The sequence below is a fragment of the Danio aesculapii genome, chromosome 6 (assembly GCF_903798145.1).
Source record: "Danio aesculapii chromosome 6, fDanAes4.1, whole genome shotgun sequence".
Taxonomy (NCBI): Eukaryota; Metazoa; Chordata; class Actinopteri; order Cypriniformes; family Danionidae; genus Danio; species Danio aesculapii.
The window spans coordinates 2,517,219-2,540,585 of record NC_079440.1 but is presented as its reverse complement, the minus strand read 5'-3'; the positions used below and the strand labels follow the sequence as shown (position 1 = coordinate 2,540,585).

Below are 23,367 nucleotides of genomic sequence, written 5' to 3'. Positions count from 1 at the left end.
GCCCTCATAATCTTGAATTAAAAATCATAACCTTCATCACAACCATAATATCATTATTTAAAAGTGTTACCATTTAATCATTTAGCTTTATTCAGTTCTAAAAGTAAAACTGTTCAATATAGTTTGTGTTCACAGTAAATTTCTGACAAGCCAAACAGTAAAATGTCAAACGTCTAAACTGTGCGTTATGTACACTCTGCTTAACTGGCTGTAATTTGATCAAGATTGTTGTGGAATTTTTGACTGACAGATAGAAAGACTCTCTGCAGAGACATGTCCAGAGTTGCTCAATGTCAACAGGAAAACAACATTTTCTATCCATTTTGCAGGATTAGTATTTGTTGCCAAACATTGTCATTATTCAAGGTAAGTTAATAAATACTTCAGTTTCTCAGTGTTGAATTTTCCATATTACATTCATTTATTTTTACAGATCTGTTTTGATTATGTACATGCTTTAGAAAGGGAACAAAAACATCAAAGTCTGTCAAAACTTTACTCTGAATGTTTTAAGATCTGTTCAAATCTGTATCAGAGTTGATTTAAAGTCTATCTATCAGTAAATATGTCTTTCTGTTTCGTATGTTTATTGTTTTTCACTTCTGTCTAGTCTAAAAGTGAAACTAAAGACTAGAGCAGCATGTGTGTTACTTCCTCATGCTCATGTTTACGTGAACTTTGTCACATCTTAAGGAAGATATATTTTTTTCGACAGGCAGAAGAATGGCAACGTCTGTTTTAGAGCTGCTTTATTACATTCTAGATGATCTAGAACAGGACAACCTGAGGAGATTTCGAGGTCTCTTAAAACAGGATGGGCGAATTCGAGCTGGTAAATTGGAGAACGCTGGATCCACTGAAGTCGGGAATCTGATGTTGGACGTTTTTGGTGAAAAACAAGCTGTGAAAATCACTCTGAACATCCTGAGAAAGATGAAGCAGAACGAGCTGGCAGAGGAGTTGCAGAGCAAGTATGAAGAAGGTAAAAAAGCAATCACAAAGACAAATAGGATGTGTAGATTAATCAAAAGGAATATAATGAGACATGCATGAATATGTGAAGGCTTTGAACTTTGTGTGCAGTTTACGATGGGCTCCCTTGGGTGGGTCAAAATGTAAACTGACCAAGAAAGTCAAGGACTTTAGAACATTATGTACAGTTGAAGTCAGAATTAAGCATAACAATAGTTTATTCTGTAGACCATCGAAAAACTATATAGCTTAAATGGCCTCTTAATTTTGGCCTTAAAATGTTTAAAAAAAATAAAAACTGATTTTATTCTAGCTGTAATAAAACAAATAAGCTTTATTAAAAAATATTCAGACATACAGTGAAAATTTCCTTGCTCTGTTAAACATTATTTGGGAAATATTTAAAAAAGAAAAAAAAAATCAAAAGGGGGGCTAATAATTCTGACTTCATCTGTATATTCTGTATTCTGTATACTTCTGTTCCATTGCTTTTGCTTCATAGTTACTATGTATTTCTCTTTTGATTTGGTTTCCAATTTGTGTTTTTGGTGTGTCTTGTTAGTTTACTACCCAATGTGTATTGAAACCCTTCCATGTTTCGCTGTAGTGTTAATTTGCTCAACTGCACAGATCTTATACTACCATGTTTAAACGTAAAGACTGTCTGAGTTATTTAAGAGCTTGTTCATTACATTAATAGTAATTAATTGTGCACTATGAGCACAGCATCTTAATCAGTAAGTGTTTAACACTCACTAACTCTGCATTCATTTGATCAACAATCAATTTGATCAACAATCAATGCATCTAATTCAGGGGTGTCCAAAGTCGGTTCTGGAGGGCCGGTGTCCTACTGGTCTTAACTCCGACATGGTTCAACACACCTGCCTGGAAGTTTCTAGTATACCTAGTAAGAGCTTGATTAGCTTGTTCAAGTGTGTTTGATTAGAGTTGGAGCTAAACTCTCCAGGACACCGGCCCTCCAGGATCGAGTGTGGACACCCCTGATCTAATTGATGTAAATTCAATCAGAAAGCATTGACTTCAGGAGAGTTAAGGAATCAACATTTTCTATTACAACAAAAGAAAATCTGTTTTTTCACAACTTGTAAAATTAATATATGTATTAGAAAACAACTATTAGCATTATATAATAAATCTCGGTCAAACCAAACATTATTCAGACAGCTTCAACATTTCTCACATTATCACAAACTATTTGCTATAGTTTAAAAGTTTTTAAGAAAATATGACAAGAACTCAGTTCTTCACTATTTCACTGGTCTATACCTTTTAAGGGGGTAAACATTTGTATCTAAAAGTGCTTCTGTGCTCAAATGTTGACAAGATATCTAGTAGGAATCTTGATTCCCCAAACAAGGTCACGTTCTTCCTGCCCTTTCATGATTGTTGGCAGTGATGTAGAATTAACATGCCATTGGCTACACAGGCATTTACACAGATGTCTGAGTGCTGAGACACTATCCTGGTCACCACTTTTGTGTCTGCTGGTGATTTGTTGCACTGTGGCACTGCTGATACAGCAGCCTTAATTTGGCAGACAATAAATACGAAAACTACATCATTACAAAATAACCAGCCACACAAGGCACAATGGATCTGACACTTTAAAGCTGTTCATTCAAAAAAATTATTTGTTTTTCAAACAATTTTTTGTAAACTCTGTAGAGATACTTGTGACAAGTTCCAGTAGGTTAGCAGTTTCTGGAAAAACCTAGAGCAACTTGTCTGACATCTTTAGCAAGTTAATAAAACACCTTTCTTTTTAACTCTGATATTTGATTTGAGCTTCATCAGATTGTCTTGCACAGGACCACATGTCTGAATATGTTATGCTGATGTCTTTTGAATATCTGAATAGATGTTTACATTTATGTGCAGTTGAAAAGTTGTACCTAACGAAAGTACTCAACCCAGGCTCATTCTGAGAACGTAGTCCCTGGGACGTTTCTGGAGACCGCGAAATACGTCCCGGGAGGTACGTATTTGTGCAGTTTTTGTTTTCGCGAGTCCGCGAGAGGCCGCTGTGCGCGCTTTTTCCCGCGCCGTTCTCGCGTAAACCCGCTAGAGGCCGCTGTCGAACGACCTTCCGCCCGTCTGCCTGGATGACGGAATGATTGACCGTGCGACCGGCCAATCGGCGGGCTGACCCACCCTCCTCCGTCCCTAAACCCAACCAACGACGGTTCACAAAAGCCATCCAGAAAAAGAAAAGCCCTCGTCCGATTTTTACCACGTTTTCGGATTTTGACCACATTCTCACCCTGTGACGAACTTGTTCGCTTCATTTTTTGGATTTTGTTTTTGTTTTCTTACCTGATTTCTGGAACCGCTCTTCCCCGGACTCGAACCCGGTCGTCGTCGTGGTCAGCCCCTCTCTGCGCCTCGAGTCCGCCAGAGTACACGAAGAGCTAACCAGACAAACTGGTTGCAGCGGGAAAGCCCTCCACACGGAGGCGAGCGGCCGGCTGGCCGGCCGGCAAGCGCCTAAGGGAACGGCGTCACACTGCCCCGCAGCGTTCGCTTAAAAAAATGAAATGCAGCCGTACATACCCCCGGCTACGTATTTCGCGGTCTCCAGAAACGTCCCCGGGACTACGTTCTCAGAATGAGCCTGGGTTGCAAGTACTGAAGTATGTATATGAAATAAAGCAACTATTGAACTTTGTATCCAGAACATTTAATTCTACGTTTCCTATCTTATTTTTTTCTCTTTTTGCAGTGCAAAAATTACTTGAAGCAACTGGGAGAATTACAAAAAAGCAAGGTAAACCAGTTCACGTCTTATTTTAGCACATATCATGTAAAGTATATTGATCTTAGTACAAAACAGAGTTGTTTTTAGTAGTATGATTCAATAAATGTACAGTTGAAGTCAGAATTATTAGCCGCCATGAATTATTCACCCCCTGTTTATTTTTCCCCCAATTTCTGTTTAACGGAGGGAAGATTTTTTTTCAACACATTTCTAAACATAATAGTTTTAAGAACTCATCTCTAATAACTGATTTATTTTATCTTTTCTATGATGACAGTAAATAATATTTGACTAGATATTCTTTAAGACACTTCTATACAGCTTAAAGTGACATATAAAGGCTTAACTAGGTTAACTAGGCAGGTTAGGGTAATTAGGCAAGTCATTGTATAATGATGGTTTGTTCTGTAGACTATCAGTAAAATAGCTAGCTTAAAGGGGCTAATAATTTTGTCCCTAAAATAGTTTTTAAAAAATTAAAAGCTGCTTTTATTCTAGCCGAAATAAAACAAATAAGACTTTCTCCAGAAGAAAAAATATTATCAGACATACTGTGAAAATATCCTTGCTCTGTTCAACATCATTTGGGAAATATATAAAAAAGAAAACAAAGTTCAAAACGGGGGCTAATAATTCTGACTTCAACTGTACGTGTACACTAGTTAATTTTGAGTGCCATGCTAATAGTTCAATATATGGCGCTGTTTTGTGTCCTAGATGTTTATTTGTGTTGGTTTTTTTTCATAATAGAACATTCTGAGCTGCGATTGATTTTGGAAAATCACAAAAGGAGCATGAAGGAGAAAGTAGAACACATTTTTGAGTGTAAAAATGAACAGGAGGTACATCTCAAGGATGTTTACACAGAACTCTTCATGACAGAGGGTGATATTAAAAAAGTCAATCGGGAACACGAGATTCTGCAGATTGATGATACCTGTAAATCACAGAACAAGACCAAGCCAATCCATTGCAACAATATATTTAATCTTAAAAAAAATAAAAAGACGAAGAAGAAAATAGTTTTGACCAAAGGCATCGCTGGCATTGGGAAAACGGTCTCAGTGCACAAGTTCATTCTGGATTGGGCAGAAGGAAAAGCCAATGATGAAATAGACTTTGTATTCCTGCTTCCTTTCCGAAAGATGAACTGCATTAAAGACACAGAGATCAGCCTGCATGAGTTTCTGCAGAGATTCAACCCTGAGCTGAAGGACCTGGAAACCACACAGATTGTTCATATTTACAGTTGTACGCTTGTGTTTATCTTTGATGGCCTGGATGAGAGTCGACTGCCTTTGGAGTTTAACAGTGGAATGGTGACGAGCGTTGAGGAGCAATCATCTGTAGATCAGCTGTTTACAAGTCTGGTCAATGGCAGTCTGCTTCCATCAGCTCTGATCTGGGTGACCTCACGGCCAGCAGCAGCCAATCAGATCCCTCCTGAGTATGTGGGGCTGTTCACAGAGGTGCGAGGATTCACTGACCAGCAGAAGGAGGAATACTTCAGAAAGAGGATCACAGATGAGGCTCAGGCCTCTAGAATGATCTCACACATTAGGAAATCTCGTAGTCTCTACATCATGTGCTACATCCCTGTGTTCTGCTGGATCACAGCTACTGTCCTCACAGACTTACTTACAGGGAAAGATGAAGAGACCATCAACACAACACTCACTGAAATGTACATCCACTTTCTGCTGATACAGATGAACTTGAAAAACAAGAAGCATGATCAGAAAATGGAGAGGGAACGCACCAAGCTTTTTGTTTCCAACAGAACAATGATTCTGAAGTTAGCAAAGCTAGCATTTGAACAACTGAAGAAAGAAAATGCAGTGTTTTATGAGGAAGATCTGAAAGCATGTGGTATTGATGTGAGTGAGAACTTCGAGTCCACAGGAATGCTCACTGAGATCTTTCAGCAAGAAGCTGGGCTTCATGAGATGAAGGTCTTCTGTTTCATGCATCTGAGTGTTCAAGAGTTTCTCGCTGCAGTGCATGTGTTCCTCTGCTACCTGGACAAGAACATGGAGGAGCTTCAGTTCTTCTTTGAAGAGAAACAAAACAAGGCATCAAAATTCTCACGGTTTAGAAGACAAACCAGTAAAAATATTGCATTGGATCATTTACTAATAGAAGTTATTAAGAAAGCAGTGCAGAGTGAGAAAGGACATTTAGATCTCTTTTTGAGGTTTCTGCTGGGCATTTCACTGAAATCCAATCAGAATCTTCTCAAAGGCCTGTTCACACAAACTGAAGACAGCAAAGACAGCATCACATCAACAAGCAAGCACATTACAAGACTGCTTCGAAGCCAGGACTTCCCACCAGATACTTCAGTCAACTTGTTTTACTGCTTACTGGAGGTTAATGACATTTCTTTTTGTAGGGAAATGGAACAATACTTCCAGCCAAATCCAGAAACAATCCTCTCCTCGTCCATGTGTTCCCTGCTGGCCTGTGCACTGCTGATGTCAGAGCAGGTGCTGGAAGAGCTTAACTTGAAGATGTACACAAGTTCACTTGGAGGATGCATGAGTCTCCTGCCAGCTGTGAGATGCTGCAGGAAAGCCATGTAAGTAACTGCTTGATTAGGTTTGAATTAGGGCTAAATAATAGGTTTTCCAAATAATAATAATAGGTTTTTGGATCAATTCTCAGTTTTAAATCTCAGAGTGGAGGGCAAGCATTCCCAGTCTGAAAGCAGGTTATGGGAGGCCGAGTAGAGCTGAGTGGTGAAGCACAGTACAGTTTGAATTACCACTGTGTATGAAGTGTGTTATATAAATAAACTTGCCTATATATATATATATATATATATATATATATATATATATATATATATATATATATTGTCAAGCCAAACTAAAAGAAAAAGAAAAAAAATCCATCCGCCAATCGGAGGGAGAGGCGGAAGGGCATGGAGTATTTCGGCTTTCACGTAAGACAAAAAGGAAACTGAAACTTAACCCAGAACAGAATCTCCGCCAAAGCTGAATCTCCACCGAAATTGAGCAAAAGAGAAAGCACAACAGTTGAAAAACCATCATCAAGTCCCGGAGTGGCAGCCGGTGAGAACTGTGTGAAAATTCAGACAAAATTCACAAATGTTTGTATATATAAGTTATTTGCAATTTAATTACATTTCTTGTATTTTTGTTTATTTTGAAGGTTTTTCACCTTCCTACCTTCCTATCTTCCTACCTTCACCTTCCTACCTTTCTTCTGCATTTATGATGCAAGAAATAGATGAGTGGAATCCAGTTAAATCTCCTTTGATGATGTGTCTTCCTTTCAAGCGGGAAAACTTGTGCATAAGAGAAATAGCTTGACATATATATATAAATCTATATATATATATATATATATATATATATATATATATATATATATATATATATATATATATATATATATATATATATATACAGTTGAAGTCAGAATTATAAGCCCTCCTGAATAATTAGCCCCCCTGTTTATTTTTTTCCCTCAATTTCTGTTTAACGGTGAGAAGATTTTTTTCAACACATTTCTAATCATAATAGTTTTAATAACTCATAATGTCATTTAATAGCTGATTTATTTTATCTTTGCCATGATGACAGTAAATAATATTAGTCTAGATATTCTTCAAGACACTTCTATAATTTTTTACCTTAAAATGGCTTTTAAAAATTTAAAACTGCTTTTATTCAAGCCGAAATAAAACAAATAAGACTTTCTCCAGAAGAAAAAATATTATCAGACTTACTGTGATTATTTCCTTGCTCTGATGAACATCATGTGGGAAATATTTAAAAAAGAAAATAAAATTGAAGTGGGGCTGATAATTCTGACTTCAACTGTACATCGGATTTAACCAGTAATTGAGAATAAAATCAAGATGGAACCAAATCAAGTTTGGAAAATCAAATGTAGTTGTGACGATTTAATCAGTAATAATATTTGTTTTAAAAGCTTTGATTAACAATAATCTTATAGAAATAGAGTTGAATGGTTTTGATATCAATAGTCTCTCGATAGCAATGATTCAAGCATATAATGCAGTTTTACTTTTTTTTTCTCTAGAAAGCTTGAATATACAACATTAAACAAAGTCCTATCAAACAACACTGCTCATGGAAAATAAATCTCCTGTTTGTACAGACTCAGCAGCAGTTCTTTCAATGATACCAGCTGTGAAACTGTGGCTTTGGCCCTGAAGACACCAAACTCACCCCTGATAGAGCTGGACATGAGTCACAATGACCTGCAGGATTCAGGAATGAAGCTGCTCTGTGATGGACTGAAGAGCCCAAACTGCCAGCTGGAGAAACTGAGGTGTGTATTTGAGATGTCTTCTTGTGATACACAAGGTATGATCACAAAAATAATATGTACAGTTTTGCCCATTGCTTACCCACTTTTTGCAAATTTAGGCTCATTACATCAGAACTACACACAAGCAAATCAGACATAAACACTGCAATCAAAGCTTAACACTCCCACTGGCCTGGGACATTTGAAATATTAGTAGTGCTAAGCCTTAGACTGATTGGTGTTATGTTTTCAGTGCAAGTGTTTTCAGGTGTGTATGTAAGTGTGTACAATTGCTATACGAGTTTTGAGTGTTTTCCCAAGGATAACAAGTGATTTAGTTTCTGAACAGACACCTATCCGCCCAAAATCTAATCTCTGTTACCTTAAAATGTATTTGGAAGCATAGCAAGTGCTTGTCAACCTGTTTTCATTTTTATTTTAATCGTTTATTACTGTGTGCTGATACAGAACAAGGTTATTGTAGTTAAAGAACTAAAATAAAACGTTTTTTTAACATATCACGCTGCAGGTGTTTGACCGTACGGCACCTCAGAGTCTGTAATCTTGCTGCCATTGGGCAGATCAGGCGGTTCTCCTCCAGTCCATCCTTGCTGTTGCTGTTGACAAAAACAACAAGTGGACATGACAGCAGCACAGTGACAGCGTTAAATACGAACCGAGCAGAGACTTAAAAGTATTAATTTACCACATTTGTGCACAATAAGGTCTTTTATTTCTGTATCAGTGAGCCTGATCGTGAACGAAACGTTCTTTTAAACCAGATATTCTAAGTGAACTGGTTGAACTAGTTCACCAATTTGAACTGAATCATTTAAATTGATTCACGTCTCCAGTAAGCACTCTTATCCACAAACTATATAAATATTAAATAAATATTATAATGTGTTCAATATTTGTTTTTTCATATACGAACACATGAAATCAGTCTTAATTCTTAGTTAAGAATTCTTAAGTCTTAGTTAAATCCAAAATTTAAGAATAAAAACACTGAATTTGCTATGTAGAATCATTTGCCATCAATCTGCCAACAGTCCTTAAAGCAATGGTCTCAAACTCAATTCCTGGAGGGCCGCAGCTCTGCAGATTTTAGCTCCAACCAGCTCCAACTCACACCTGCTTAACAGTCTCTAGTAGTCTTCTTGAACACCTTTATTAGTTGGAGCAGCTGTGTTTGATCAGAGTTGAAGCAAAACTGTGCTGAGCTGCGGCCTTCCATGAATCCAGTTTGAGATCCATGCCTTATAACTGGTTATTTCATTTTAAAATGTTTGCACATTGTTCTCGGTCTTAGATGAGGCTCAGTTTAACATTTCTACATATAAATTTATTGTCTTTTTTTGCTTTTTACCATTTAGATTGGAATACTGCAATCTCACTGGTCAGTGTTATGAAATGGTAGCATCAGTGCTACAGTCATCAAACTCTCGTCTAATTGAGCTGGATCTGAGTTTCAATGACTTGCAGGATTCAGGATTGAAGCTGCTCTCTGATGGACTGAAGAGTCAACTTAAGATACTGAAGTATACTTTAATTTTTCAATTTAGTATATATGTTATCATTAATCAAAGTAAACACATATCAACCGCCAACTTATCCAGCATTTGTTTTATGCTGGGGATGCCCTTCCAGCTGCAACCATCACTGGGAAACACCCATACACACTCATTCACACACATACACTACGGACGATTTAGCTTACCTAATTCACCTATACCACATGTCTTTTGGACTGTGGGGGAAAACCGGAGAACGCGGAGGAAACCCACGCAAACACGGTGAGAATATGCAAACTCCACACAGATACGCCGACTGACCCAGCCGAGGCTCGAATCAGCGACATTCTTGCTGTGAGGCAATTGTGCTACCCACTGCGCCACTGTGCTGCCCAGAATTTTAATCAGATAAAGATACATTTGCATTGGAAGTTGGAGTTTGTAATCCCACAAACCTAGAACTACAGTAAATATCTCATATGATCATACATATTCTCAGTCAGATGCTAGATTTTATGTGTGGGATGCCCAAAAATAGCAGCTGTGACAGCATCAAGGTTTCATTTAGATTAATGTGGATGTATTAATGTAGGTCCTTGTATGACATGGCACCTTGTATTTACTGTCATCTATTTAAAGTAATAATTTAGTTTTTCTAGTTTATAGTTGTAGTTCAAAGTTGGCCCATGGTAACCTTTGGTTTGGCCCGCCATCCTATCTGAAAAGAGAGGGAGAATGATAGGGAGTTGAATGGGGGCGAATGACTTTGACAGAGATCGTCATTTTGAATTCTATGTAACCTTTAGTTTCTTCGTTTAATTGAAGAGCTACAAAATCCAACTAAAATTAAATGTTGTAAACGAATGAGACTTTTAACATGTAAATACTGCCACTTGACAGATATAGGTCAATGCACAGCAACCCAATCAATGCAAAGTCAGGAGCAGCTCGACTAGTGTATTAAGCATTGATGTCCATTGTGTTACAAATAAGATTGCTTATGTTTTTACTATTGTTACGTAGCGGATGCACCTCGCTACGCACATAAGGATAAGGATGACCGCTGTTAAAAGAGGTCACCCGGAGTCCCCGTTCCTGTTCCCCAAGCACTCACACACAGGCCAAGTTGTGAAAAAGGGGTAACAAATTTATTAAACAAAAATTCCAGTATCGGAACCAGGGAACAAAAAGGCCAAAACAATAAACAAAACAAGGCACGCTACCTAATATTAAATTTCTTACCTAAAACCGAAAATAAAGTTCCGTAAATGAAACAAACAATTCTGAGCTCCATAACTATCCATTAAACAGGAGAAAACAGGACAAAAGAAAAAAGGTTTCAGACAGAAAGATATCACTGCCACACAGAGAACTTAGAGCGATCTGCTCACACACACAACAGCGAGGGGAAACAGGAAGAGAACTCAATGAACAGCGCAAACAGCATGCTTTTATAATTGGCGCCGCCCCTCTCACAGCTGCACCTGATCTCCGCTCATGTGGAGAGAGAGAGAGAGAGAAAAAGAGACAGAGAATAGAGGATACAACACACACAAGAACAATACGCACTAGCATTGCCAAAATAATTGTACTCAATATGTAACAACTATAAAAATGTCATTATAAAACGTTACAAATGAGACGGCATCATTAATTAATATGTTTTAAAGTAACGCTTTCTAGTTATTTTTAAATATTAACAAATAAATGAGCAAATTAGACTTGGCAAGTTCAATGTAATACGGTTTTATATATTGAACTTCAGCCCACAGGCCTCAATCAAGTTTGGTTTTTGGCCCTTTATAAGAAAACATTTGAGCACCCCTGGTTTAGAAAGTTCCCGTTTAGTATGCAGTCATCATTATGCGGGGATCATTATACATTACTTCATATTTGGTTTATTTACACTTCATAGATAGTTGACTTGTTGGTTGAAAAATATCTTAATATTCAAAACTATATCTTTGCATGCACTTGATTTGGGAAGCACGCTCTGAGCAAGGGAAAATTATGATTTTATTTATTTATTTATTTTTGTGATTGCAATTGTGAAGCTCATTAATTTATGTTTTTTGTACTGGCTAATTAAAGTCAATGTGTCTGAAAACACTGTTCTTTTGTGGAAAGTGCAGCCCTGTGTGTATTTATACACAGGCCTATTCAGAAATGTGGCTGTTACATTATGGTTTTATTTATTTATTTATTTCTATTCAGATTGGCAGATTGTACACTCACCGGTCAGTGTTGTGAAACAGTGGCATCAGCTCTACAATCATCAAACTCTCGCCTGATAGAGCTGGACATGAGTCACAATGGCCTGCAGGATTCAGGAGTGAAGCTGCTCTGTGATGGACTGAGGAGCCCAAACTGTCAGCTGAAGAAACTAAGGTTTGAGAATTAGATGTGTATTTACATGTTGATTTGATAAACATAAAGCATGATAATCCAAACCAAAAAGAATAATAGCCACAGTTAAGCCCCTCAATAGGGTCACCGGAGATGGATTTGTCGATAACAATGTAACTTGGCTGTTAACAGCATTCTGTACAAGCAAGGTTGCAACTCGATGTGCATTTGAGAAATGACAGGAGAAAAATACATGATCAATCCAGACAATTTATAATTTCAAAAAGGTAAAAAAAAAACGTGGTCACACTTTATTTTGATGGTCTGTTTGTTCAATTTAAGTTACATTGCATCTACATGCCAACTAATTCTCATTAGATTAAATGTAGACTGTTAGGTTAGAGTTAGTGTAAGTGGACATGTGCAAAGTTTCTTATAGTCAGTTAAATGTCTATTGAAGGAGAAGTACCAACAGATATTAAGCAGACAGTCTACTAATACTCAAACAGACCATCAAAATAAAGTGTTACCAAAAAAGCTTACATGATCAACATCAGTTGTTGTCTGAAGAGATTAAGGTGCCATGATGTATTTTGAATGTGTCAATAAGCACCAGTTAAAGACATTTTTTGGTAAAATGAATATTCCATGAACTGTTTGTTAACCTTTCACAGTCTATAATTAATAGATCTTATTTTAATCATGACCACCCTGCAGGCACAGGACGTCAACATGACGTCATATTGGCGTTGTACCCTGACGTTGTACCCCAACGTTGGGGGACATTGGATTTTGTTTGGAAATGAAAATTGGGTTGACGTCAGAACCCAATGTCAGGACGACGTCAATGTCCAACGTCCAACCTAAAATCAACCAAATTTCAATGTCTAATCATGTTACACCTTGACGTTGTGTGGACGTTACCACTACGACATCCATAGACGTTGGATTTTGGTCACTTTCTAACACAACCTAAAATCAACCAAATATCAACGTAATTTGACGTCGTTATTGGACATCAAAATAACATCCTTGGACGTTGGCTAGACATTGAATTTTGGTCACCTGACATCATGACGTTAATCTATCCTAATATTAACGTCTAATGATGTTGTGTGCCTGCTGGGCAAGTGAATACAAATGGATGCAATGAAAAGACACTAGAATCCTGTCTGGTAAAATGGAAGTTTATGGTACAGACTATGCTAAATAACATGATTAATGAGAACATGACATGCTGATATTTTTAATGCCAACTGCTATGAAAATGTAAAGTTCAACCCACTGGAATCTAGAGACATGGTTGAAGGTGTTCTGTGGAAGCTGAAATTGGGCTTGTACTTGCATATCCTCTCAACAGATTACAGTGTATTTAATTAATTCATTAATTTATTTATATATTCCAGGGTAAATTTCCTGCCAAGAAAATCAATCTTTACAAAAACCTAAAGTTAACCTACTGTATAATGTCTGCTATGCTATTGTTTAGATGCGTATATGGAGCCTTTTAAATCTTTAATTGATGTGTAGTTGTTTTGTTTTTAATATTCTGTTCAGGTTGGTGCACTGTAATCTCACTGATCGGTGCTGTGAGAGTTTGTCATCAGCTCTAAACTCATCAACCTCTCATCTGAAGGAGCTAAACATGAGTTACAATGACCTGCAGGATTCAGGAGCGAAGCTGATCTCCGATGGATTGAAGAGCCCAAACTGTCAGCTGGAGAAACTGAGGTTTGATATTCAGCATATACAGATTCAGTAAAGTCAGTAACTCTTGTGCTGCGTTCACACCAGACACTGATGACACGTCAAGTGTGAATGATTTACATGTTAAGTCAATGCAAAGGCGCGAATAGACATCCTTCGGCATGACATGCGCGAATTAGGTGGAAATCTGAACTTCAGCAGACATTCGCATTGTGTTAGCCAATTAGGAGCTTTCTCCTGTAGGGGCCTCTGTAGGGGCGTGCTTATGACGTAGCGCTTGTTGTTGGTGTCCTAGGGGAAAATCCTCCTGCCAACCCCGGACAACAGTTGATCAAACTGGGGTCGGCTCAGTCGGAAGCACTGCTGAAAGCCTCCATCATTCAGGTATAGTTTCTGGAGGAGTTGATGAACTCACAGAGCTGGGTGCATCTCTGAATGGATCTAGTAGACACGGCACCTTTTTTAGCCTTCCTAAAGTACATAAGCACAGTTATTACCTCAATAAAATCCATGTTAGCCATTTAGCAACAAAGCTAGAGTCATCTGGCAGACATAAACACTGGCCATGACACAAATCCGCGTCTATTGTGCAGTAAATTTGTCACGCGAATGAAACGGATTTGGCGCGTGAATGAAGTGAGTAAACTCAAAATGTTCAAGCATCTATTTACACGCAAATGGTGCAATTTTTTTATGCGTACTGCGTCTAGTGTGAACACAGCATAAGTAAGGAACAGTATTGTTGCATGGAAAACAATGTACAGAGTGCCATATGCACAGTTTGGAAGTTCAATCGGTGCTTTTTAAAACACTATCGGTTGGGTTTAGGGAAAGAGGAGGGTGGGTCAGTCGGTCGGTCAGTCAGTCGACAGCAGACTCTGGTAGATTTATATGAGAACAGCTGGCCTGAATGGCACTCGCGAAAGAAATTTGAGATCTCAAAAAGCATACACAGCGACCTCTGGTGGATCCGCGAAAACAAAAACTGCAAAAAATGTACCTCCTGGGACATATTTGGTGCTCCCCAGAAATGTATATAGAGGTGCGTTTTCAGAATGAGCCTGGGTCATTTTTATTTACACAGAATCTGCAACCCAATCGCAGCTATCTCTTCTGAAGATACAAATCAATTAGCTAATGATGTGGTTTCTGGCTTTCCTCCTCAGACTGGGGTTATGAATATCAGAAGAATATACTTTATTGGAATATTTCCCAAAAAAGCAGAGACAGCCTGGAGCAGACCCATCTCAGTCTCTCCCTAGGACAAATCCAATGTCCCTCAAATTTGCTATCCCCTTTATCCTTGCTTCCTCCCACCTTTGTGTTTTCACAGCTGTTTACTGGTTCAACAGGCCTCTCCCAGCTCCTACTCCTTTACGACCCCTATTAAAAGACCCCTCTTCTTGTTGGCCCTTATAATGTACAGATCTAATTAATCATCACCGTTTTTCCACATACAGTTCACATTTGGTAATCATGACTAGTATCTGTTTCAAACATCTAAACTAGACTCTTCTCTCTCATACAGTATGTGTCTTTTCAAATATACATGACAGTTTCAACATGTGTTGTATACATTTCATGCCTTTCTGACACAGATGGTTCTCAATGCATCCCCAAGTCCTCTCTCATGCTCTTTTATGACCCCTTTGCCTTAACCTATCACCTGTTTTCAAAGATATATAATGGCAGATTTGTAGGGCCTTCCACTCACCCAATTAAATGTGTCTTCATATAGGTTTAGTAAATAAAAATCTTCTTCACTAATTATCCTCAATAACTGGCAAATTACTGTACAAATCAAAAGGTCAAAACAATATTCTCTGTTTAGCCAAATGTATTTTAAGAAATGAGGTAGACTACACTTTTTCCTCAACATATACTAATTGTTATTATTTTATTCAGGCTGGAATCCTGTAATCTCACTGATCAGTGTTGTGAGAGTTTGTCATCAGTTCTACAATCATCTAATCGTCTGATAGAGCTAGACGTGAATTTCAATGAGCTGCAGGATTCAGGAGTGAAGCTGCTCTGTGAGGGACTGAAGAGCCCAAACTGTCAGCTGGAGAAACTGGAGTATGAGCATCAGATTTTTATTTGATACACATGACATATTGACATTCTTGAACAATTGGCAATATCATTGTTTTGGTTTTAATTCGAGGAATGCAATAATTGTTATAATGGTGACTTTCAGTAATTCTAATCTCACAGATGTTTCTGTATATGTTTTGTAGGTTGTCTCACTGCAATGTGACAGATGAAGGCTGTTGTGTTTTGGCTTCAACTCTGTGTTCAAATCCTTCACGTCTAAGAGAACTGGATCTCGGCTTAATTGTGGATGGAAAATCAGGAGTCAAGAAGTTGTCTGGTCTACTGAAAGACCAAAACATTACACTGAACAAACTAACTTTAGTTCTGCTGTAGTACTAATTACATCATCGTGTAAGTGTCTGTATGTATATATGTGTTTATACTGTTTATGTTAGGGCAATAGAGTATATGCAAAGCTAGTGTTTATTCCCATACCGATATTCTTCTGGTTGACGGCTAATGTGACTTTTTCAGTGTTATAGCATAGCATCGATATGTAATCAAATATATAATGTAATCAATATATAATCAGATAAATAGACTTCAGCGTTCATTTAGTTGTTGAAGCGTAAACCGCACCATTTACACGCAAGCGCCCGTCAGGATCAGCAGGCTAGCGCAGAAACTCCATCGCAAATACGGGTGTAAATTAAATTTAAATGCTTTAAAGACATGGTGGGGAAAAATGTAAATGAATGCAGTGCTTCTTGTACATTCTGAGACCCACTGTATAGCGTATATAAATTAAACAGTGAAGATTGTTGATTTTTAAAAGAAAACAGAGTTTAAAAGCACCGATTTTGTAACGGCATACAGTTCACCGGAAGCGTTTGACCCAGGTTGACCCAAGCAGCAACCTCCCGCTCTCCCTCGGGAAGCCAATATGGAAGTAGCTAAAACTGCAATTCATCGACTCGCCTTTGGGGGCTGGCTTCAGAAAGTATTAAGCGTTCTACTAAAGAAAAGTGTGTCTAAACAAAAATGTCTGTAGCTCCGCTCACGCTCTGCTTCTTTGCCCTCGTTTGGTATCCCCCGGTCTCTGCTATGACACGTGAACAAAATGGTGATGGTTGGCCACGCCTACTTGTAGCTTCTTTTGCTTTGTTCAGAAACCTATGGGTGACATCACGGATACTACGCCCATATCTTTTACAGTCTATGGTCATTCTGCATGCTTCTGCATATACCCTGTTCTTCAACTTTGGGCACTTATAGCCTTGAGAAGTTGAGTAAAAAAACTTGTTTAAAAGTAACGTAACACACAAGTAATGTAAACAGTTTGTCTAGTTTAAAATCTGTAAGAGGACAAACGTAGATAAGAGAAGTTGTTAATATTTAACATTTTTTCCATTGTAAAATGAACAAATGTCATTCCCACCACATCTCAATATACAGCTTTTATTTCAAAATGAAATAAATTATGGCAGTCAAAAATTGTCTAAGATCACTTTTAAATTTAGTTTAACCAATCTTTCCGCAGTATATACAATAATTAAACATTAGTCAATGAAATAAGTTAGTCACTTAGAACCAAATGCTGAACCAACATTTAATTTTACTTTGGTTAAGAGCTTATTAGAAAATAAATCAATTGTAATTGTATATTAAGAGCATGAACTCATAAATTGTGAATACATTTTTAATGTGTGATACGAGCTTTTTAAATATATTTTAAAAGTGTGTGTGGTGATGGAGATGACAATGAATCAGTGTTAATGTAGAGAAACAGTGGATATTTATTAGAAAAATTATTAAACTCTTTAACTCACACTTAATAAACTCAATTTTCAAAATTACAAAACATAACCACACATTTTTTGCATGTGTAAGGCTGAGCTTGATCTAAAAAAAATGATTTGTCTAACATATGAACAGTGACAGTGCATACTGTGAATATCTGATTATTATTCAAATATTTATTTCATTCATGCATTCATTTTCTTGTCGGCTTAGTCCCTTTGTTAATCAGGGGTTTCTACAGAACATGTAAACTCCACACAGAAATGCCAACTGACCCAGCCGTGGATCGAAACAACGACCTTCTTGCTGTGAGGCGAACGTGCTACCCACTGCGCCATCGCACATATACACATATCCAGGGGTTGAACAATGAAACTGAAAGACCTGGTTTTAGAGCACAATAATTAATTAGTGGAGTGGCCTCACAGAAAGAAAGTTGCTGGTTCGAGTCCCGCTGAGTCAGTTGGCATTTCTGTGTGGAGTTTGCAAGTTCTCCCCGTGTTGGCGTAGGTTTCCTCCTGGTGCTCCGGTTTCCCCCTTTGTCCAAGGACATGGGCTGTAGGGGAATTGATTAACTAAATTGGCTGTAGTGTATGTGTGCGTATGAGAGTGTATGGGTGTTTCCCAATGATGGGTTGCAGCTGGAAGGACATTCACTCTGTAAAAATAAACTGGATAAATTAGTGGTTCATTCCGCCGTGGCAACCCCAGAATAATAAAGGACTAAGCTGAAAAGAAAATGAATGACTGAATGAATTAAAAGCGTCATCTGTTCAGCTCAAATTGTTGTTGTGTAAACAGAAGTTTTGATCTGTAAATGCTAAAATTGTTCAGAACCACAGGATACATCAAACAAGATAACAAAAAAAGACTTTTAAATCTATTCATAAGTACACGCACCGGCCACTTTATTAGGTACACCTTTCTAGTACCAGGTTGGACCCCCTTTTGCCTTCAGAACTGCCTTAATCCTTCATGGCATAGATTCAACAAGCTACTGGAAATATTCCTCAGATATTTTGACATATTGATATGATAGCAGATTTGATTTGGAGTTGCAGATCTCCCGTTCCACCACATCCCAAAGGTGCTCTATTGGATTGAGTTCTGATGACTGTGGAGGCCATTTGAGTACAGTGAACTCATTGTCATGTTCCAGAAACCAGTCTGAGATGATTCAGGCTTTATGACATGGAGCGTTATCCTGCTGGAAGTAGCCATCAGAAGATGGAGACACTGTGCTCATAAAGGGATGGACATGGTCAGCAACAATACTCAGGTAGGCTGTGGCGTTGACACGATGCTCAATTGGTAATAATGAGCCAAAAGTGTGCCAAAAAATCTCCCCCACACCATTACACCACCACCACCAGCCTGAACCATTGATACAAGGTAGAATGGATCCATGATTTCATGTTGTTGATGCCAAATTCTGAGCCGAGCATCCGAATGTGTCAGCAGAAATGGAGACTCATCAGACCAGGCAACGTTTCTCCAATCTTCTATTGTCCAGTTTTGGTGAGCCTGTGTGAATTGTAGCCTCAGTTTCCTGTTCTTAGCTGACAGGAGTGGCACCCGGTGTGGTCTTCTGCTGCTGTAGCCCATCCGCCTCAAGGATGGACGTGTTGTGTGTTCAGAGATGCTCTTCTGCAGACCTCAGAAGTTGTAACTATCAGCTGTAACCAGCTTGGCCATTCTCCTCTGGCATCAACAAGGCAATTGCGCACACAATTTAGTAATTATCACTTACAAGCACCTTTTTTTGCATTCTGGCATATTGTCACATGCATATAAAAATTACTTTAAATAATCATTTGACTGTTGCTTTTATTCAAAATATAATGAAAAATCTTAAATCTGTGTATTATCATATGTACACCTTGTTTGACCGGCTGTAATTTGATCCACATAGTTTTTGCTGTTTTGATTTTCTTGTTCTGCTGACAGATATAAGGAAGTTCAGCAGAGACGTGTACACAGTTGCTCAATCTATGTAAACATGAAAAGGAAATGTAGTGCTTCTGTTTGACAAGCGGCCATAAATCCCCGAGGCACCAAATATTGACATTCATTGTTCAAGGTAAGTTAGTAAATACTTAAGTTACTCAGTGTTGCATTGCCTAGTAATCATAGTGGAGTTATTTAGCATGAATAACAAACTATTAACAAACTTCAGCTAGTACAAAATGCAGCTGCCAGAGTTCTTACCAGGTCTAGAAAATTTGATCACAATGTTATCCTCCTTACACTGGCTGCCTGTTAAGTTTCGTATTGAATTTAAAATATAGCTTCTTACATATAAAGCTTTAAATAATCGAGCTCCTGTTTATCTAACCAATCTTCTGTCTCGCTACAATTCAACTCGCTCTTTAAGGTCTCAAAACTCAGGGCTTCTGGTAGTACCTAGAATAGCAAAGTCGAGTAAAGGAGGTCGAGCCTTCTCATTTATAGCTCCTAAACTCTGGAATAGCCTTCCTGATAACGTCCGAGGCTCAGACACACTCTCCCAATTCAAAACTAGATTAAAGACCTATCTGTTCAGTAAAGCATACACTCAGTGCACCACTTAGCGGGCTTCCACACAGGTTCTGCATCTTGTTTATATACACTATGAACAGCAGCTACGCTAATTATTTTCTTTATTCTCCATTTCCACCTGGGGATACTCTTCCCGAGGCCCTCAGACTATGCAGAGTCACTGATTCGATCCAAGACCAATGACGAGATGATCCCAAGGTTTCCATATCCTGGACCGGGCCGTAGTGTGATTATTAAACCACACTGAACTGAGCTCAACTGAACTGAACTTAAACACTACAAACTGAACTACACTGTTCCTATTCACTATGATCTTTTATGTGAAGCTGCTTTGACACAATCTACATTGTATAAGCGCTATACAAATAAAGGGGAATTGAATTGAATTGAATTTACAAATAGTTTTGAAACTAATCTTTGCGCTTAACAAACAAAATTAAATATGTAGGCTTATGGATGTCTTCAGTAGAGTGCATTTCCACCAAAGTAAAGGAGTAAAGAGTAAGAGTAAAGAGAAAGTAAAGAGGCTGAATGGAGGAGGCTCGTTCTTTATCCTCGTGCTGCAGATGCTCTGTTTAACTGTTTACTCGCTAGTAAAGTCCATCATGTAAATAGCAAACACTTGTGTCATGGCGTGACACAACTGGCTCTTAAAGGGAATGGGAGATGACTCTTAAAGAGAATGGTTTAATGCAGGTCATGCTTAAAACACACCCAGAACTCATTAAGAGAATAAACACAACCCTAATAGACCATGCGCATGGCACAGATCGTGTTTTTCCTTATAGCAAAAGTGGATTCGGACATGCCTTTAATGCTTTTGCACCATGAGCTTTAGACTTTGTGCCTAGATCATTAAAATACAGCACATAAACTCTAAGAAAAGCATTTTTTTCAGTGTACAAGTTTTTATGTTTCATATGACAAAACTAAAATGTGTTACTACATAAAATATGTTAAATTAACTCTTTTAATAAACAATGATTGAAGAAATTGATTTCAAATACAGTTAATGCATTCAGGTCAAATATTTGATGATATTTCATGATATTTCATGTGTGCTGTTCATTTCTGTGATGGTAGTTTAGGTGCCTGCAGAGTGACAGATGAAGGCTATTGTTATCTGGCTTCGGCTCTTCATTCAAACCCTTCCCACCTGAGAGAGCTGGATGTGGGCAACATTTTCAAAAAGGGACCAGGAGTAAATATGCTGTGTGACCTACTGAATGATCCAAACTACACATTGAACAAACTCGAATTTATGTATCCGTCTGCATTGCTGTGAATGTTTCTATGTATAGTTCAGTCTAACCCTCTACATGTATACCCTGAAATGTCGTAAGAAAGAGACTGTAGACGGGCTGCTAGATTTTATGAGAAATATTACCTATTCATCTAGTTTTTGTACATATCAATCTAACTAAGTAGACTTTTTTAAACGTTCACCTAAACATTTGCTCACCCCTCATTCAAAACCTATATGATGTACTTTAGTGAATGCAAAAGAGTGATCAGGAGAGAAGGTCAAACTTTTTTCATTGCTATTTGCTATTGTTTTATACAGAAGGGCATGTAATTTGCTGAAATGTTTCCGTATTATCTTCTCATATCTGTTATATGAAAGCGCTCTGTGTGTGTGTGTTTTACATGTCTTGTATTTAGATGAGACTGGTGCACCTGTTTTCCAATCTCAGAAATGTGTATATTATCAAAAGAGTGTGTAATATGTTGTACACCTCCAGGCATCCATTATAAATCAGAACCTGTTACTCTGAAGTTTAAAAAAATCTATATTGCAAATAGAAAATGGACGGCTAACTATTTCAGTCTAGAATATACGTTAATCTGCTGAATAATTCATGGCCAAACACACTTGTGTCTGTCGTGACTAATTTAAAACAAATCAGCAGCGACTTCATCAGTGTGTGAGACAGAGCTGAAATTACACTCACATTAATTTTTATAAATAAAGCTACTTAATTAGCAAAGGCTAATTTGTAAGAAATAATGTTCAGGCTGCCGTCAGTCCTCCCATTAATATTTTAATTGATTATTACTGCCTGAGGTGTTTCAGTAGTGTGTTTATTCCTGCTCCATCTAAAACTCCTGATCATTCTGCAATTATATATCGGTCACATCATTTATAACACAACATTTGAATGTTAAAATGTTTGTTATCATTACCTGATCCTAGATTTGACTTTCTGAAAGTTTGTGCAGACTGATATTTGTGTATTTATTCACTCTCAGAAATAAAGCATAAAATATGTCACTGGGGTCGTACTTTTTGTTAAAAGGCACCCATTTGTACCTAAAGGGAACAAATCGTATAAGTGTACCTACTTCTTAAGTTATGTACAGTTTTTAGGTATAAAAGTGTGCCTTTTAAAAGGGTATACAACCTCGCTGACAGCTTTTTAACTTTATTTCTAAAAATGTAGGGGATGATACCATTACAAGACAATTAATTTAAAATGCGTGATGTTTTTGTCTTATGCTGTATATTCAACCCAGGTTCATTCTGAAAACGTACACCTATATACATTTCTGGAGAGCGGCAAATACGTCCCAGGAGGTATGCTTTTTTGCAGTTTTTGTTTTCACGAGTCCACCAGAGGCCGCTGTGTGCGCTTTTTCAGATCTGACTGACTGACCCACCCTCCCTCTTCCTTAAACCCAACCAAAAGTGTTTTTAAGAGCACTGGCCATCCTTGTTGAAACTCGCACTGCTAGCGATTGAAGGTTGAAACTGCGAGACCGTGAAAGGTGAACAGCGTTATTGTGAAGGACCACTTTAGATTCAACCTAGGCTCATTTTACAAACTTATCCCTGTATACATTTCTGGAGAGCACCAAATATGTCCCAGGAGCTACCTTTTTTTGCAGTTTTTGTTTTTCGCGAGTCCACCAGAGGCCGCTGTGTACGCTTTTTCAGATGTCAAATATCTCTCACGAGTGTCAATCACGCCTGCTGTTCTCACGTAAATCCACCAGAGGGCGCTGTCGACTGACTGACTACCGACAGCCCACTGACCCAACCGACAGCTTTAAAGAGCAATGTAGAAAAAAAAGGCCCTAGCCTGATTTTTACCACTTTTTCAGATTTGACCGCATTCTCACCCTGTTATTTATTTGTTCGTTTTATTTTTTGGATTTTGTTTTTCTCTTACCTGCTTTCTGGAACCATTCTTCACCGGACTCAAACCCTGCTGTCGTGGTCAACTCCTCTCTGCATCTCCAGTCGCCGACAAATGTGGTGAGCCACTGGACAAACTGGTAACAGCGAGAAAGCCGTCAATACTGAGGTAAGCACCCCTTACCACCCCGTAGCGTTTGATTTAAAGATGAAATGCAGCCATACGTACTCCTGGCTAC

The 23,367-nt window shown here is 38.1% G+C and overlaps 1 protein-coding gene across 3 annotated transcripts; it reads left to right on the top strand.

The window, feature by feature from the left end:
- Positions 1–262: 262 nt before the first annotated feature.
- On the top strand, positions 263–22,209 carry LOC130230357 (NACHT, LRR and PYD domains-containing protein 12-like). Of its 3 annotated transcripts, XM_056459325.1 has the most exons (12): positions 263–366; positions 716–982; positions 3,716–3,760; positions 4,502–6,329; positions 7,901–8,074; positions 9,430–9,594; positions 11,782–11,955; positions 13,471–13,644; positions 15,526–15,696; positions 15,858–19,189; positions 19,402–19,534; positions 21,076–22,209. In XM_056459325.1, exons 2-10 carry the CDS (start codon positions 724–726, stop codon positions 16,045–16,047), a joined length of 3,180 nt encoding a protein of 1,059 aa, XP_056315300.1. In that variant the 5' UTR covers positions 263–366; positions 716–723; the 3' UTR covers positions 16,048–19,189; positions 19,402–19,534; positions 21,076–22,209. The 3 variants fall into 3 exon arrangements, with proteins under 3 accessions (XP_056315300.1, XP_056315301.1, XP_056315299.1); XM_056459326.1 differs by having other exon boundaries at positions 15,858–19,534; positions 21,081–22,209; XM_056459324.1 differs by having other exon boundaries at positions 15,858–19,534.
- Positions 22,210–23,367: the final 1,158 nt, after the last annotated feature.